This window comes from Protopterus annectens, chromosome 16.part0, assembly GCF_019279795.1.
Source record: "Protopterus annectens isolate FY-2018-M chromosome 16.part0, PAN1.0, whole genome shotgun sequence".
NCBI lineage: Eukaryota > Metazoa > Chordata > Ceratodontiformes > Protopteridae > Protopterus > Protopterus annectens.
This window is the reverse complement of record NC_056750.1, coordinates 841,102,532-841,121,622: the sequence shown is the minus strand read 5'-3', so window position 1 is coordinate 841,121,622 and position 19,091 is coordinate 841,102,532. Positions and strand designations below refer to the sequence as shown.

The following is a 19,091-nucleotide window of genomic DNA, read 5'->3' as shown; positions in this document are numbered from 1 at the left end:
GGGTGGCTACCAAGGACATTGTAGAAGCTGCTACATGGAGCTCCGTGCATACATTTTCCAAGCATTACAACTTACCTTTATATTCCAGATCCAGAGCAGGCTTTGCTACGGCAGTCCTGCAGGGCATTTTAGCTACACCATCCTTTACATAGATCCTCCACCCCCAGATTGGCTATGGTATTCTACCCATATGTGATGACTACAGATGCATCCTTGAAGGACATAGTACAGTTTTATACCTACCATAAATGTAGATGTCCGATAGGTATGCATCTGCAGTCAGGTTTACCCTCCCTTCTTCCCCTCTGTGGTATTTCTTGGGTACATTCCCCTCTCATAGCTAGCTGGGGTTATCTATTATGGTGTATTTGTTTTTATATATGTATATATTTTTGTGCATGTTTGGAATTTATTGCATTTCTCCAAATTTAGCCTTCCTTAGAGGGCACCTGGCATCTGGGGCAAGAAAAACTGAGGAAGATGGCGTCAGCTGACGCTTTTATACCCCAGGCGCTCTGACATCGGGGAAGGGGTGACATCAGCCGACGCTGGACCCATACTTTGGAATCTGGCCCACCGAAGGGCTGCCTGAAGCAGGACAACCCATATGTGATGATTGCAGATGCATACCTATCGGACATCTACATTTATGGTGGGTACAAAACTGTACTTTTCTGATTATGAAGACATCCCCTTATCTGTTTGCGGATTCAGATGCAGAGGAATCCATTCCTTCTGCCTCTCCTCCAGAGGATTTTTCTTTTGGTGAAATCCTACATACTTTGAGAGAGCATTTCCATTGGGAATGCCAGGATTGCCCTTGGTCCAAAAAAGAGACTCGGGGAATTTTTAGATTTACCTCAGCACAGACCCTTAGCTATCTCTCCTGTTCTGGATGTTGTGGATGATGTCTTTATGGAATCCAGTCTAACTCCCGATACTTTACCCCCTGCTCCCAGGAAACCTGACCGGTACTACAGAGTCCCTGACTCTCACAAATTTCTTTTCAAGAATCCTGCTGCTGACCTAGAAGTCATTTCCCAAGGACCTAAAGGAATGAAAGCAACTATGGCTAAGAATGCCATCCCCTCGGACAGGGGTTCCTGAGCGTTAGACAGATGGGGTAAAAAAGTGTACATCTCTACAACTCTTGCCATTAGAGCATTAAATTGTCAGTTCCACATGCTGAAATACCAGCAACATACTATGGAACTTATTAAGCAAAAATTATCTTCCTTCCCTGACTGTGTAGAAAATAAAGAATTACAGGAGCCTATGCATTCTTCAAGCCAAGTCAGGAAGCACACCCTGCAATGTAGTTTTGACGCCCTAGAAACATCTTGCAGGGCAGCAGTCACAGGTTCTGTACTTAGAAGGCATGCCTGGCTTAAGGAACAGACCTTGCCAGACCATGTCAAATCAAAATTATTGGATGCACCTCTGAACCAAGACAATCTGTTTGGCACCAAAGCAGACGAGGTTTTTAAAAAGATGGAAGAAAAAGCTAAGTCTATGCAGGCAGTCAAAGATTTTTTGCAAGTACAGCCTCCATGATTCAGTAGGCATTGCCCCTCAAAACATTGGTCCTTTCCAGCCCCCTCAAGGCCAACTCAGACTAGACCTAGGGGGAACAGACCCCCCCAGACAGCAGTCTCAGGGTATGCAGAGATCTAAGCAATGGAGTACCTCCACTTCTAAAACAGGGAGTGCTAAGCCCCACCCCCTTATGGAAAAAATTCACAATGACTTCTCAACTCTTCTCCTCACCTCTGCCTATTTTCTCCTTGCCCCTAGGAGGAAAACTTGCCCACCATGAAAAAAACTGGGCCTCCATCACCAACTATCAATGTGTCCTCAACATAGTATCCCAGGGGTACAAATTTTATTTCCACATGCTGCCAACCCCAAAAGGGTTCCCAGATCTTCCTCCAAACCAGTGGGCAGAGGCACAAAACCAAGTTCAGTTCCTGCTCTCCATGAGGGCAATTCAACCTGTTCCTGCAGAACAGATAGACCAAGGTTTTTATTCCAGACTTTTCCTGGTAACCAGAAAAGAGGGCACCTGGCTCCCAATGTTAATTAATGGTAAAGACGGACAACACCACTGTTATGTGGTACATAAGCAGGGGGGTACACATTCTTACCCCCTCTGCAGACTAGCCATGGCATTGTGGAACACAACCTTGAGCTACCAGTACATCTACAAGCTCAATTCCTGCCAGGAAAACTAAATACACTGGCAGATGGACTAAGCAGAACCCTCATGGACCCACACGAGTGGAAACTGGAACCAAGAGTTTTCAACATGTTGACATGCAAATGGGGGAGCCCAGATATAGACCTGTTTGCCTCCCCCCCCCCGGAACTATCAATTGGAAACATTTTGTGCAAGGACTCCCCACAGACAAGCTTGGAAAGTGGGATGCTCTGTCCTTCAGCTGGAAAAACCTATCAGTTTATGCCTTTCCTCCTCTACCTCTGCTCTCCAAAGTACTACTAAAGATCAAACAAGACAAACCAAGGATGATTTTGATTGCACCAGCCTGGCCACACCAACATTGGTACCCCCTCCTGCGCAGTGTCACTGTTGGCCCCATGGCACCTGCCCCAGACTCCTTCCTTGCTGTCTCAGCAGGAGAACCAGATTCTGCACCCTCAGCTTCAAACACTGGACCTAGTAGCCTGGCTAATTACCTAAGCTCTCTCTTACCATCCCACAGTAAACCAGTGAGAGATGTCATTTTAGAGGCAAGGAGGCCTAGTACTAGAAAATTTTATGCTGAAAAATGGAAAAGATTCTGTGCTTGGAACCAGTCTCTAGGAATGAGCACAGCAGTGCCCTATTTACTTCAGATTTTACAGTACTTAACTGCGATGCTTCACAAGGGCCTGTCTTTTTCCTCAGTAAAAATTCACGCCTCAGCCATTTCAGCTCATTATAACACAGAACCTCCCTTCTCTCTTCCACTGCTCAAGCAGTTCCTCAGAGGGGCCAAAAATCTAAAACCACCCAGGAGAGCTCCAACTCCAGCCTGGGACTTTAACTTTGTATTGGAGAAACTCACCCTTCCTCCTTTTGAGCCAGCTGCTACTGCAGATTTAAAATTCCTTTCTTGGAAAACTGCTTCCCTTTTAGCCATCACTTCAGGAAGAAGGGTATCTGAATTGCAGGCCGTTATGGCAGTGGAGCCTTTCATCATCTTTTATGCGGTCAGGGTGTCCCTCGGGACCAATCCCTCTTTCATGCCAAAGGTGGTATCCAGTGTGGCCTTTCATCAGTCCATTCATTTGCCTACCTTCTTTCCTAATCCACAGAACAAAGGGAAACTGATACTGCACTCCTTAGATGTGCACAGACAGCTTAGATTCTACTTGGACAGGTCTAAACCTCAAAGGAAATCTGAACAACTGCTGGTGGCATTTGCTGCAGAGACCGAGGGGAAGGATATTTCAAAAAGAGAACTATCTCCAAATGGATAGGCCATTGCATTCATTTCTGCTAAAGGCGTACCTACCAGGGACATCCTAGAAGCTGCTAACCTGGAGTTCTGTACATACTTTCACCAAGCATTACCATTTCCCAATTTTCTCTAAATCCAGAGCTGGCTTTGTCACTGCAGTTTTGCAGGGCCTTATAGCTGGTCCTAATGCTATCCAAGTTCCTCCACCCATCCTTAGCTTTGGGAATCTACCCAAATGTAATGACTGCAACAGTGAAACACGAAGAACATAGTACAGTTGTGTACACTTACCATAAATGTAGATGTGCTAGTGTATTCACTTTTGCAGTCCTGGTTACTCCCTCCAGCCCCCTGACTTCGTTCGGCTATACCTCTTCTCTCCATTTCAGTGCTTAAAAGCTTTTTGGTGTATTTGCTTTTTTGTTTGAGGTATAACCTTGTATATTTATAGATTTAATTGCTTCCCATTAGTGGGGCACCTGACATCTGGGGCAAGAACAACTGATGTAATGACGTCGGCTGCATGTTTTATACCCCTGACAACCTGGCGTCATGGAAGAAGAAGAGACAGCAACCGACGCAGGACCCACAACTTTGTTAATCATGCCGACTGAGGGCTACCTGCAAGCAGATAACCCAGATGTAATGACTGCAACAGTGAATACACTCGAACATCTACATTTATGGTAAGTTTACACAACTGTACTTTCTCTGCACTTCTCTTTAGCTTATCCAATGCTCCCAGAGTATTCACAAAATGCCTGGCTCCAGCCATTGCCTATTGCAGACAGAGAAAAATTCAAATTTACCCGTACTTGGATAACTGCCTGATTCAGGCAGACAGTCAGGAAATGCTGTTGCAACACCTGACATTTATAAAAAAAACCCTTCTAACCTCCCTGGGGTACACTATCAATGAAAATAAATCAAAACTAGTCCCCATTCAAAAGCTTATATTCCTGGGAGCAAGCTTGGACACAGCACCCCAGATGGCATTTCTTACTCCAGAAAAAACAAGCCTATCTGATAGGCTACTTTGCTCAAATGGCTACCAGAACCCAGCTATCTGCAAGGAAAATCCTGCAGGCCCTAGGGTTCATGACCTCTTGCATACTACTAATTCCATATGCCAGACTGCATATGAGGAAACTTCAGTGGTACTTCAGAAGCCATTGGTACCAACATTCTCAGGACCTGGAAACTGTCATTCCTATCATACCTTGTCTAAGGACAGTGTTTCATTGGTGGGTAGCAGCTGCAACCACAACAAGGGACTTTCCTTTACTCAACCCCACGCCGCCCGGACCCTAACCACAGATGCATCAGACTATGTCTGTGGGCACACCTAGACGACAAGTGCATTCAGGGCCACTGAAGCCCAAGTCAAATTCATCTGCACATCATCCAAAAAGAGATGCTAGCTGTTCTGCAAGCTCAAACAGCTACTACTCTCACCAGGACCTCTGCTAGTAAAAACAAACAACACTAAGTTATGTGGTACATCAATAAGCGGGGGGGAACCCACTCTGCAGGCTAGTTATGGTTCTGTGGAACACTGCCTTGGACATGCAGATCCATCTCCAAGCTCAATTCCTGCCAGCCAAACAAAACTCACTGGCAGACTACTTAAGCAGAAATCTCCTTGACCCACACTAGTGGCAATTAGAGGCCAGCACTTTCAGCCTTCTAATTCAGAAATGGGGGACCCCAGAGGTGGATCTCTTTGCCTCCCCCTGCAATCCTCAGCTCAGCAAATTCTGCACCAGGACACCTCACAGCAGGGCCTGGAAAGTGGATACCCTATCCTTCCAGTGGGTAAACCTCTCAATCTGTGCATTTCCTCGACTACCCCTTCTCTCAAGAATATTGCTCAAGATAAGGCAGGACAGATCAAGGGCAATCCTGATTGCCCCAGACTGGCCATGCCAGCACTGGTCCCCACTACTTCACAGCCCGTCACTGGTGCCACCCTGGCACCTACCCCAGAGCCCGACCCTCCTCACACAAAAGGAGGGACAGATCTTGCATCCACAACTGCAAACCCTGAATCTTGCAGCCTGGCTTATTCCTTGAAATCTCCCCCAGTGACCAGCCTAAGCAAGCAGGTGCTGGACATCATTCTGGAAGCCAGAAGACCCAGTACAAGGAAATCTTACGCTGATAAGTGGAAAAGGTATTGCTCCTGGATTCAGTCTAAAGGAAAGGACACAACTCTGCCCTCCCTTCTTCTAATCCTGGACTACTTAGCAGATTTACTCTATAGAAGCCTATCCTTCTCCTCCATTATGATCCATGCCTCTGCTATCACTGCTCATTACAACACTGAGCCACCCCTCTTAGCTCACCCTCTCATCAAACAGTTCCTGAGAGGTGCAAATAACTTAAGGCCACCAAGGAGAGCCCCCACCCCTGCTTGGGGCCTTAACTTTGTACTGGAAAAGCTTACGCTACCCCCGTTTGAGCCTGCAGCGTCAGCAGAGTTAAAATTCCTCTCTTGGAAAACAGCATTTCTTCTGGTCATCACTTCAGCTAGAAGAGTGTCTGAGCTGCAAGCACTGATAGCTGTGGAACCCTTAATTATTTTGCATGCTGAAAGGGTTTCCCTCAGGACTAATCCTTCATTTATGCCTAAAGTTGTTTCCGGTGTGGCTCTCAACCAGTATATCCATTTGCCAGCCTTCTTCCCTAATCCTCAAAATAAAGGGGAAAGATCCTGCACTCTTTGGACGTGCACAGACAGCTCAGATTCTACCTGGATAGGGCTAAGTCCTTCAGGAAATCTGACCAGATTTTACTCAGCCATTTCAAAACAGACCATTTCCAAATGGGTAGCCCGCTGTATCCATTTCTGCTATAAACATCATGGGAAACCAACCCCTCAGGGGGTCAGGACACATTCCACTAGGGCAACCTCTGCCTCTACAGCATTCCTCAGGGGGAGTCCCTACCAGGGACATTCTGGAGGCTGCTACATGGAGTTCTGTACGCACATTCACCAAGCATTACCACCTGCCTATATTTTTCAAATCCAGGGCAGGTTTTGCATCTGCAGTCCTGCAGGGCATACTAGCCAGCCCAACCTCTTCTTGACTGCTTACCATAATTATTTATTATTTTTATTTTTTATTTTATTTTTTTATTTTACATTTGTTTACCGGGCTAGTCTAACTGGATACATGTCCATTTTCAGTAGAGGCCCAGGGAGATAAGCTCCTAGGTAAGACAATGAATTTAACACAATTCTGTCTACGGATGTAGAGGACAAATAAATTCTATTTACAGTGCCAATTACAGGTTGTCATAGTAAAAAATTAACAGTGTAGAATACAGGCATAACAAAGGATGCAGTTAAAATCCCAAAATTTACAGTGTAAAATACAGTCATAGCAAATGAAAGTAATATAGATTAGGTGTTCTAGCGATAGTTTGTAGAACTAGTTTTATAAGGAAGAAGTTTCTTTAGATGAGTAGATGGGATGGGAAGATCAGAGTATTTAGTGACTCTTGAGCTAGTCAGGTTTAGAGCATGGGCATAACCAGTGAGTTTTGAGATGCACTTCAGATTGTTTTTGAAATAGGAAAGTGAGGGAAGTGTGGAGAGTTCGTTTGGTAGGAGATTCCAGGCTTTTCCAACTATATTAGAAAAAAGTGAGTCACCAGCCTTGTTGTTTGTTTTAGTAGTATGTGCTAGAAGTTTCTGAGAAGACCTTAAGGAATCTACGTTTTTATAGGGAGTGATTAGTGTGGAATGAATAGGTGTTTTGGAAGGTGTGTAAAGGGTTTTGTGAGCTATAGTTAGTTGATGGTATTTAATTAGATTTTGTAGTTCAAGCCATCCTAGCTGTTTTAAATTAAGGCAGTGATGGGTTCTAAATGGGTTACCTGTTGCAAATCTGGCGATGTTATTGTAGTACATGTCCAGTTTGCTCAGATGATTTTTAGATAGCTTAGTAAAAATAGGTGAGGCATATAGAAGAGGAGAGATTAGATGAGTGTGTGCTATTGTGGTTCGAGCTGAAGGTAGGAGAAGTGATTTTATCCTATATAGAGAGCCTAGCTTTTTGTTGACAGTTTTTATAGTAATGTTTATATGGATATCAAAGTTTAGATTATTGTCAATGGTGACTTTTAATAGTTTGGTGGTAGGTTCAGGGGATATAATAGTTTTATTGGTAGAGTTAACTGAGAAATCCAATGGGGAGGGGTTTTCTGGTAGGAGAGAAAAGGAGGAGTTTAGTCTTTTTGGGGTTTAAGAGAAGGCATCTATGTGTGAACCATTGCTCAACTGTGTTAAAGACTTTTTGGGTAAGGTAGAGAAGTTCAGAAGAGGAGGGGGCTGAGCATATCAGTGTAGAGTCATCTGCATATTGTATGCATGTGGCTTGGGGGATGGCAAGGTGAAGGTCATTGATGAAAATGGAAAAAAGTAGAGGTCCAAGGAATGGATCCTTGGGGGACACAAAGGTTGACTGGCAAGTGAGTAGAGAGAGACTTGTGCCATAGTACGGCCTGTTGTCTTTTGTCAAGGTAAGACTGGAACCACTTTATGGAGGATGTATCAAGTGACAGGGATTTTAGTATTGTGATGAGAATTTGGTGATTTACCATGTCAAAAGCTTTAGACAGGTCAATAAATAGGGCAGAAGAGAGTTTGTTTAGATTGCGGTGTTTGTTGATACTATCTGTGAAGGAAAGAAGGGCAGTAGTGGTGCTATGTGAAGGTCTAAAACCATGCTGACAGTTGGCTAGTAAATTATTTTGTGTTAGATGGTGAAGTAGTTGTCTGTGAATGCATTTTTCCATGATCTTTGCCAGAGGTGAGAGGAGGGCAATGGGACGATAGTTGGAGAGTTCAGGGGATTGCCCACCTTTGTGGAGAGGGATAATATGGGAAATTTTCCATAAAGTAGGGATATAACTTTCGGTAATAGTTCTATTGATCAGGATAGATATTGGATAGGCAATAGCTTTAGCGGCAAGTTGTAGGAATTCAGCAGGTAGTTGGTCTGCTGAGGGAGAGCATGGTTTCAATTTCTGAAGAAGGGTTAGTATATATGATGTTGGGATGGATTGAAAGTGAAAAGAAGGGGGAGAGGTTGCTTTATTAGTAGGTAAAGTAAAGTTGTTAGGTGAGAGCTGACTAGCTAGTGTTTGTATAGTGTCAGTGAAAAAGGTATTAAAATCATTGGCTGTATTTATTGGTGTTTTGTGTTCAGTGTTTTGAGGGTTAGGAGTGGTGGATTGACCTGGATGAAGTAGTTGGTTGATACTAGACCAAATTTTCTTTGGCTTGTTTTGACTGGCTTGTTGGGATAGGAGGTAGTAGGTTTTTTTGTCCGATATTATAGCTTTTTTAGTTTGGTTTCTTAGTTGTCTAAAGGTTTGTTGGTGTGTAGGGTTTTGAGTTTTTCTCCATTTTGCCCAATGTTTGTTTCTAGCATTGATTTTTTGTTTGGTTTCTTTAGAGAGCCATGGAGCATGTTTGTTTTTAGCTCTAATTTGTCTGGTAGGGGCATGGTGGTTCAGGATGGCAAGGAAGTTGGAGTTAAAGTAACTAACGGCTTCATCTAATGGTAGATTTTGTAAGGGTGACCAGTTACATGCTATTAGTTCCATCTGGAAAAGTTCAGGGTTAAAGTTCTTTTTAGATCTGATGTTTTTAATGGATGTTGGAGAGGGAAAGTTTGTTTTATGTCTGATGATATAGGTAAGAGAGTGGTCACATAAATCATCAGGGAGGGTTCCTGAGTCATAAGTATGAGGATAATGGTTAATGAGAATCCAGTCTAATAAGCTTGATTTCTTGTTGGATTTATTTATCCTGGAAGGGGAGGTAATGGTTTGGGAATATTTATATGGCTTGAGGGGAGGTTGCTGCAGAAGCAGGTCCAGTCAATATTTGTGCCACCTAGAATGATGGTTTCTTGAGGCAGGTTTTGGGACAGCCAGCAAAGTATATTTTCCATGGTTGCTATGTTATTATCAGGAGGTAGATATATACAAACGATATAGATGGATTTGGCATTGTTAATAAGTTTGTAGATAAGAATTTCTGCATTGGAGTCTAGAGGTGGTTTGCAGTTATGAGTGGTTAATTGTAAGCTAGGTTTGTATAGGATAGCAACTCCTCCACCTTTTTTGGAAGTTTGGTCTAGTCTTTGGATATTATATCCAGGTGGGATGATCTCATTGTCTTTGGTTGTAGGTTTTAACCAAGTTTCTGTTAAGCAGAGTATATCAAAGGAGTAGATTTCAGTTAGGGCTTGGAGTTGAGTTACTTTATTGTTTATACTGCGTATATTAAGATGAGCAATAAAAAGGGACTTAGATCATTTGAAAAAGGCTTGGGTAGGACATATTTTGGAGTTGAGGGGAGAAAAAGGAGTTGTTTGTGGCCCTGGGTTAGGGTGGATGTCACCATCCTTTAAAGAGAGTAGTAGGTTTAGATAGTATAGGTTATGGATTCTACTGTAATGAGATAGACATTTCCTGGGGTTTAGGTTGTTGTATTTTGTGTGTTGTGTTCTATGATATTTAGGAAGTATGTAGTTAGATGAGAATGTTATATTAGCATGTGTAAATTGTAGATGTGAGTTTGGAGAGATGGTTTCTTTCTTGGGATAGTTTTGGATTGGGTCTAGTGGGTTTTCAAAGAAGGTGAATAGATGGGTGAGGATTAAAGGAGGTAGTAGTGAGATTGTTAGTAAGAGTGTGATAAAGGGTGGGGATATGTTGATTATTCATTTTATGAGTAGATACTGGCTATTTGATGGTAGAAGCTTGAAATGTATTGGGAGGAGATGGGAGAGTGGGTAGTGTATGTTGTGGATGGAAGGGAGAAGTGAAAGGGTAATAGTAGAATTAGGTAACAGGAGAGTGTAGGATGAAAGGATAAAGAGAAGAGTGTTTATGAAGGGGAAATTTAAGAACACGAGGTATGATAGGATTGAAGTGGGAAAAGGAAGATATGTGGTTGGAGAGTGATGGGGGAGAGGTAGGGGTGTGGTTGGGGAGTAAGTGGAGGAGGAAAGGGTGTGGTTTAGGAAGTATAAAGGTAGGGCCCTTGGGGGTGGGTGGGAATTGGGGGTAGGGAGAGGAGCAGAGTGAGCCCGCAGGGCTAAATGTAGATGTTCGAGTGTATTCACTGTTTAAGTCGTGGTTTCCCTCTCACCAGCTCCCTTCCCTCTGTCTCTCATCTCTGTGTATATTACTCACCCCTTGCAGGGGTATTGGTATTTACTTTTTACTAGTGGCGTTTTTCCCACCATAGCTTAGCTCCCTATCTGGGGGCTCCTGACATTTGGGGCAAAAAAAACCTGATGTAATGGCGTCGGCTGCCTGTTTTTATACCACTGACGACCTGACGTCAGTCTTGGAGCGACAGCAACCGATGCAGAAATATGAAGTTTCTGGTATTTGGACTGACTGAGGGCTACCTGCAGGCAGATAACCCAAGTGTGATGACTGCAACAGTGAATACACTCGAACATCTACATTTATGGTAAGTGTACACAACTGTACTTTCTTACGTAGCTGTATTTATTTTTACACGTACATTAGATGGATGGTAGAGGTAAAATGGTACAATGAGAACTTTCTGAGATGCAGGTGTTTGTAGGTACATTTTTTAATACTGTTTTTGGTTGATGCTTTGCCTGCTTTTCCTGTAGTGTAGCACTTCTAACCATTGTGCTTGTTGTCTTTTGCAGAATATTTGTCATCTCTACCAGTATGTGAAGTGTACATCTCAGGATGTGAATGAAATGCTGGATATTGAATGGGAAAGATACTTGGACAGCAAGAAGCAGCAAAAGTAAGTGATATGTTGTATACTCCTTTTGGTGTAGGCTGAAAGAGAATTGAAGCTGCCATTTTAAATCTGTCCCCAGAGCTCGTGGCTGAGCTGTGATTTTTCTCTTTTTGTATGGTATGGGACCATCATAGTGCAGTCAAAAAGGAGAGGTTCTAGGAAAAGACTTATCAATGACTGAACTGATATTTATAAAACAGTATCCAATTTTTATTTTTTTCCACTAAATCCATGCATATAGGTAATTTTCTGACACAAAATCTTTAGTGGTGCATGTTATGCCACTGTATTACCTCACATTAGGCACTGAAGTCTCAGTCAGTAACCATTTAAAATGTCGGGACAGCAGTATTGAGTCCCAGAATGTAGTGTCTGAATGACTGAAAATCTGGACTTGCTTATACTAAATTGCCATTTCTCAGAATAGTCTCTTTCTTCATGGTATTATGATCATATTATGATCACAGAGTTGAAATGAGTCGGGGGGAGGTGCAAGTGTAGGGTCTTGCACCCCTGGAAAAAAAAGAAGGTAGAAGTGATCTGCAGTATTCACTCTTGTTCATTGGTCTGTTTTTGGTCCTTTTTTCAGTGGTTTGAGACTCGGCATTGAGAATCCCAACATTTCAGTGGGAGTCTGCTCAGTCACTGTCCATAGTATCCTGGCTGCAGTTGCTCAGCCTGTTCTGTAGATTCTAGGCCTGGATTCAAAAGATCTTTATGGGGTTGTTTCACACTTAAGGTTATGAACATTTCATTAGACTAACATGTTAGAGTTTGCAGAATTGTCATGTCGATACTGATCTTCTTCCGATGTTCAATCCCTGTCATGCTGCCTTGGAGTTGAGGTCAAATCCCAGTAACATCCCAGTGGTCCTTCCATTTCTGGTACCAGACCTGTTGCTGCCATCAACAACTCATGCTTCATTGATAGCATGTAGAGCTTATTTCAGCTCTTACACAGTTCACAAGTCATTGTCCCCTCTTGAGAAGGGGCTTTGCATCCTCTTGTAACTTCATGTAGTCTTCCTGCACTTGGACATGTTGAAGACGGAGCTTTTATTTTAGGTCTGCTGCTCACTCATTTAGATAAACATGTTCCTCATGTTAAGGAAGGAGTCACAAAGTCAAACAACCTGTGCAGTGAGACAGTGCATATGTAGTTATACACCAGAGAACAGCCCATCATTCACTTTCCTGTAGAAGTAACCAGGTTGCCATAAACTCTAGTCTTAATCCATTCCTGTCCTAAAACTGCAGAATGGAGGCTATATTTCTAGTCAAGGCCTTCTGGAAATTAGGAACTCTAGAGATCACTCTGTTAGCCACATAGGATAATGGAACCTCCTCCCTGTTCTTAGTTTAATGTGGATGACAAGGGAGCTGAAGTGGTGGATGCATCCATCATCTCGTGGAGTGGGAGGATCCCCTGTGCCTTCCCACTGATTCCAAGCCTCATTCCAGATTCAAGAAAGAAATGCCAAAACTGGTTTTCACCCCTGGTGGTGAAGAAAGGTTTGGTTTTAGGCTTGTCTGGTCCTTATAGTTAGCTTCACCTCAGGGTTTGATTGTTGATGTATGTTTTTTGTTTTACAATTTCACACATTTATTAATTTTCAAAACATTTTCCAGTCCAAGCCACTCCAGTGGCATAGAGGGATAATGCCTTTACTATGGCCCAGCTGACCCGGGTTAAATTAGTGACTCATACGATTGACAGAGTGGCAGGGAGGAAATAGTGTGCTTGTACCGAGAAGGAGGGTGCTCATAGATGGTCCCCACTAAGGGGAGGAGTGGCCTATAGAGGGGGAGTTGCCTTCAGGCATAGATGAGCGGGGAAAGGGAAACTGAGTATGGCATATACCCCCCCCCATAGAAATACAGATGGCTAAATCCCCAGGGGACATCCTGAGGATCCATGATCAAACCAGCAAATACCTGCGTAGCCTGAAGGGAGGGGGTAGAAGAATTGCTGATATACCCAGCATGGGCCATTTGGGGCCAGGTTGGTAATTTTTTTTTAATGTGTATATATGTATGTGTGTGTGTGCGTGTGTGTGCGTGTGTGCGCGTGTGTGTGTATGTGTATGTGTGTGTATATATATATATATATATATATATATATATATATATATATATATATGTATATGTATGTATATATATATATATATATATATATGTATGTATATATATATATATGTGTATGTATATGTATATATATATATATATATATATGTGTATGTATATGTATATATGTATATATATATATGTATATATGTATATATATATATATATATATATATATAAGGCCACCATACAGCTGCCAGTTTATACATGTGTATTTACACACACACACACACACACACACACACACACACACACACACACACACACACACACACACACACACACACGGCCCAGATTGAAATTTTGATGTATTCAGCTCATCGACACAGTGTCCTATACATCATCAGTCTTGACTGTGCACTTCTGTCCCTCATATAACATGATTTTCAAAAAACGCGTAACATTTCTGTGAAAAACAAAATAAACAAAAAAATCCATTATTTACTTTTTGGTCATCAGTGAGCCCATTTACTTTTGTCTGTTCCTTTTACTAGTTATGATTCACTATTCTCTCTCTCTCTGTAGCTACCTCCTTTCTTCCCATTACTTGTTGATCAAACTGTCTGTTTTTTAATGACGTCTTTATTTAATAAATTTCCTCAATTTTTCCACATTGCATGTGTCACTGTTATTAACTTCTTATATACCTTTGATATTGTTCCCCTTACCAGCATTTGCTCATTTCTTAACTCATTTTTATTAAGTCTGGTCAATTCCTTTTGCTGCTGCTTAAACCACTTTGACTTGCTTATTTCTTATCTTGTCTTCCAAAACTATAAGTTGCAACCATTCTGCAGAGTATCTTTCCTGTTAGCCTAATAATCTGTTCCCCCTAGTAACTGTGTATCTTTTCTGTTAGCCTAATAATCTGCTCCCCCTAGTAACTGTGTCCAAAATGTCACTGCTGTTCCCAACTTCCAGCAGCTCCATGCTGCTGTTTTCCTCCTCTTATCCTGCTTATGTCCTAATGGGAATAATATGTCCTTGCCAGTCTTTTAAAATTTTGGTATGAAAAATTTACTTAGTGTGTTAATTCCCTTATTTGTGGTATTATCAGGTCTTCCATCTGGAAGTCTCATAATAGTTCGAAGCCAATTGTGCTGTCCCAAACGTGACCTTTTAATTATCATTTTTTCCATTTTGTATTGTGAATGCTTATGCCAGACTGCAGGTTAATTTAGCTGCTTGGCTCTTAAGTTTCAGTGGAAGAGATAGACAAACCACCCTTTTCTTCAGCAGCATCAATGTACTCCAGTGTACTTGAGATTTACTCTCACGCCGTAAAAAGTATCTCATCCAGCGTCAGAGCTTATTTAATATTCTTAGGTGTTTACCTGGCTAATGACCACAAGGGCCTTTTTAAGCCTAGCCATGCATCCCAAATCTCTCAGAAGTTTTGATACCCTTTATAAGTGTAAGCAGGGGCTTGGGAGATGAAACATTTACAAGCGAGGGCCTGGGAGATGTTATTTGGGTGTGTCTTAAAGGCTTGTAGTAAATTATGTGAGGAACCACATGCCTTTAAAAAAAATGACCTTATGATCTAACTGTCTGTTTAAATTTTTACATTTGCAATTTACCTTTAATAAACTTCATGTGTATCAGCAAGCCATTTACCCAGATATTTAAATATTCTTTTTCCACTGCTGTCCTGCTATGTAGTCTTTGAAATTAAGATCTGAAGTAGTTAACTTCATTTGTCCATCAATCTGTGGGTATCGGATCCGAGCCAGCAGCTTCAAACAGCTAAGATCCGAGCTCCAAGCTCCTCCCCCTTACCCATAATCCCCTGCTAACCCTTCCTGACCCCAGATCTCGTTTGCCGTGGTTCAGTCAGCAGCTCTGAGCGAGTTCCAGGTGTGGGTATAGAGCGTATTCTGTGAGAAAAATCCTTCTTTTCTTAATTCTAATTGTTAAAAATGTGTGTGGGTTACCTCTTAGTCTATTTCTATTGTTAGCACTTTTTATAGTTAAAGTTGATTGTATTTAGTTAGTTTTTCCTCCCCCATGTGTGTGAAGGCGTGTCTGTGTTGGGTCTAGTGTTTATTTTTCCTAGTCATGTCTGAGGCCGATAAAGCTTTCTTTCCTAAATGCACCGAGTGTGGTCATAAGCTGTCCCCAGCGGATGGCCACACTCGGTGTGTTATTTGCCTTGGGGTTGACCACCTCTCCTCAGGGGTTTGAGGGACAGGAGGTCGAAGTTGGTTTTGGTGGGACTGTTTTCCCCGGATCTGACTTCTTCCTCCTGTTCCTCCGTGGTAACTTCCGCGGCAATGCCACCTCCCATCCCTGCTCCCCTGGCCGGGACTCACCCTCCCACCGCAGGCCAGGAGGAGAGGGAAGCTAGGAGAGAGCGTAGAAAGGAGAAGCACCACAAGCGGCGGGCCGAGTCTGCCTCCTCGGCCCCGCCGGCCAAGCAAGCGGCTTCTCCCAAGGCCTCCGGGCCTTCTCCTTCCCGGCTCCATTCACCCCGTTTTTCTCCAGACCCGGAGGAGGAGACCCAGTCACCTTCGAGGTCATCGAGGCGGCACTCCTGGCCCGCCTCGGTGGCCTCTTCTAGGTCGACTAGAAGCTTGTCCGATGCAGACATGGACCGGATGATGCGTAGGTTCCTCCAGACCCAGCTGCAGATGGGAGTGCTCCTGCCTCCCCCCCCCCGGAGGGGGGGGAGCTTGACCCCCTTTTTCACCCTGATTGTTCCTTCTCCTACCCACTTCTGGGGTTCGGAGCCTTCGGAGCTGATAGTACCTCGTACTTTGGCGCTGACAGCACCCACGAGTTTGTCGGGTCCCTTTTTGGATCCGAGCTCTCGGAGCCGAGAGCTGAGCTTCGGATCCGGAGGTGTCAGTGTATCTTCGGCTCCGTCTCGGTCGGAGCATACTAGCCCTTCGGATCCGATTGCTTCGGCCGGCTCCAATCCACTCATCGGATCCAAGGGGATGGCTCTCGGATCCCAGGGAGAGCAGCTCCCCTTCGGCATTCGATGTTGTGGAGAGGGTTCTATCGAGGGATTCGAGGCCCCAGGCTTCTGCTACGACTCCACCCTGCACTCCCTCTCAGATGGGCCTACCTTCTATCACCCGGCCCCAGGGACAGCCTGCGCCTACATCCCAGATAGTTCCCTTAGAGGAACAAGATATGGTTGGTGAGGCCTCTTTGGACAGCCCCCCCCCCCCAGGAGGTTCCTCACAAACGTAAGTGCAAGAGGAGGCACTTGGACTCACCTGAGTCCTTGCAACAGACACAGATTTAGAGGAAGGGGAAGGTTCCCCAAGACGTCTCCTTCAGAGACATCATGGAAATGCTTAGAATTAGAGGGGGGTGGTCTGCCCAAAAACCTTCCTCTGATGAGTCTGTGTTTCTGGAGGCATTTGACGCAGGCCCATCTACCTCTTGGGTGTCCCCTCCCACCGACCCCCTGGTAGACCTGATTACTACCAGGGCATGGAAGGAGCCGGACACTGTGGAACCCATTCCCAAGAGGCCTGATAATATTCTTAGTCCCCCTTCTGATAGGACATGTTGGAGCAAGGGTGCTCCTGTAGATGCCATGTTGGTGGCGGCCGCCACTAGAAAGGAACTGGCCCAGGAGAGTTCCTCGGTCCATCCTCCAGACAAGGAGTCTCGGACGATGGACCGTTTGGGGAAGCGGATGTTCGCTTCAGCCACCTTCTCTGTAAGGTCGCTGAATTATATGGCACACATGATACGACTCCAGCGGGATCTCATCAAAGAATACGCGGGGTCGCCCCCAGAGTCCATGTCGGCCGAGGATAAGAAAGTATTCTCTACCCGAATGGCCACTCTCAAGTCCATTTCCAGCACCTCTATGCGGCTCCTCTTCCATGCCACGGAAGGGGCCGCTAGAGCTAGTGGAGTGGGCATTGTCTTATGACAGCATGCTTGGCTCTGCCATTGTGATTTTGTGGAACCCTTCAAGGCGTCCTTTGCTAATGTCCCATTTGACGGTTCTTCACTCTTTGGCAAGACCGTACGTGACATGCTGGTCCAGAGCAAGAAAGACGGAAGACGTTGTCTGCCGTCGGAGTCCGCTTCTCTGCTCCCCAGAGGTCCTTCTCTAGGAACCAAAAGGGACAGAAGAAGATGTGGTTCCGGAAATCTCGACAGTCCCATTTCGCTCCAGACCCCTTGTCCTTCAGAGGCAGAGGAGGACAGGGTGGACGCCGGCCCAGAGGCAGAAGGGGACCGAAGAATTTCGGGTTGTATGGGCAGAACCGTCCAAGGCACGTGGACCCAGTCAGAGACCTTGCTGCACATCAGTGTCCTAGAGATGAGAGCGGTACTTCTTGCGTTGCAAGCACTCCAAGCCCTTCTTCCCTTGGGGACTGTTGCAATTCAGACCATGTCAGTCATCTGGTATATCAACAAGCAAGGGGGAACCAGATCCTACCCACTTTGTTGAGAGGCCATGAGAGTTTGGAAATGGGTGATCTCCACCAACCGCTTTCTCATAGCAACGCACATTCCGGGCTGGTCGAACATCTTGGCAGACAGGTTGAATCGAACCATCCTTTTCACCGTACGAGTGGTCTCTGAACCCGAGAGTGGCGAAGTATATCTTCCTCAAATGGGGTCAAACTTGCTGCGATCTCTTCGTGTCTCCTTCGAACGCAAAGTGCAGCGATTACTTCGCTCTGATTCCCCCACCAGGGGAATCCCCCAGAGACGCTCTGGTGCATGTTTGACCATCCGGTCTACTTTATGCTTATCCACCTCTTCCCCTAATGCTAAAATTCTTGCAGAAAGCACGTCCGTTGGGGAGCAGAGTGATCCTCATAGCCCCATTCTGGCCTCGTCAAGCGTGGTTCCCTTGTCTATGGTCTCACCTAGTGAATCCCCCATGGGTTCTAGATCCCACTCTGGATCTGATCTCTCACACACTAGGGTTGACAACCTCGAACCTGGACAACCTCAAGCTCACAGCTTGGTTGATCCAGTTCCAGTGATAGCTAGGACTCCCAGTATCTCGTTCTCTGTCAAGGCTATTTTAGTAGCCGCTCATAAGCCTTCCACGAGAAAGGTTTATAGTAGCAAATGGAAACGTTTTTCAATTTGGGCGGAACACAGAAACTTAGATCCCTTTACAGCTCCGTTACCAGCAGTACTACAATTCTTATCAACCTTATTCGACCAGGGTGCTAGCTCCTCTACGGTCAAAGTTCAGTTAGCTGCAGTCTCCCACTATCGTGGGAAGTGATCTTGGCCCCCTGGCCTCTTCCAAATTATGTAAGACCTTTCTAAAAGGCACTTTCCTCTTGAGACCTCCTGTTAAAGATCCAGTTCCTCCATGGGATTTAACAATTGTTCTCCAGTCTCTGACAGCTCCCCCCTTTGAGCCTGCAGCCTCGGTGGATCTAAAATTCTTATCTGGGAAGATGGCCTTTCTTATTGCCATCACTTTGTCCAGAAGGGTTTCGGAACTTCAAGCCCTTTGCGCCAAACCACCATACTTGGTTTTGAGGAAGTCTTTATACTTAGATGAAAGCGCTTAACCTATACTTTGTTCTGTGTTAAAATAAAGAGAATTGAACTGTGGTTGGATCCTGGCGTTTCCTTGGACATATTTGGTTACTGTTCGATTTTGGTTTTTCATAAAGATAGAGTTTCCCTCAGGACCAGTCCTTCCTTTTTGCCCAAGGTCACGTCGGAACCCAACATCAACCAATCCATTAATT

The 19,091-nt window shown here is 44.4% G+C and overlaps 1 protein-coding gene across 1 annotated transcript in view; it reads left to right on the top strand.

Moving 5' to 3' along the window:
• Positions 1 to 19,091, top strand: part of NUP214 (nucleoporin 214) — a 3,229,616-nt gene that overhangs the window by 1,386,993 nt on the left and 1,823,532 nt on the right. Inside the window, exon 18 of the mRNA XM_044058190.1 lies at positions 11,171 to 11,274. Coding sequence (XP_043914125.1) covers positions 11,171 to 11,274 — 104 coding nt within the window. The remainder of the gene's footprint in view (positions 1 to 11,170; positions 11,275 to 19,091) is intronic.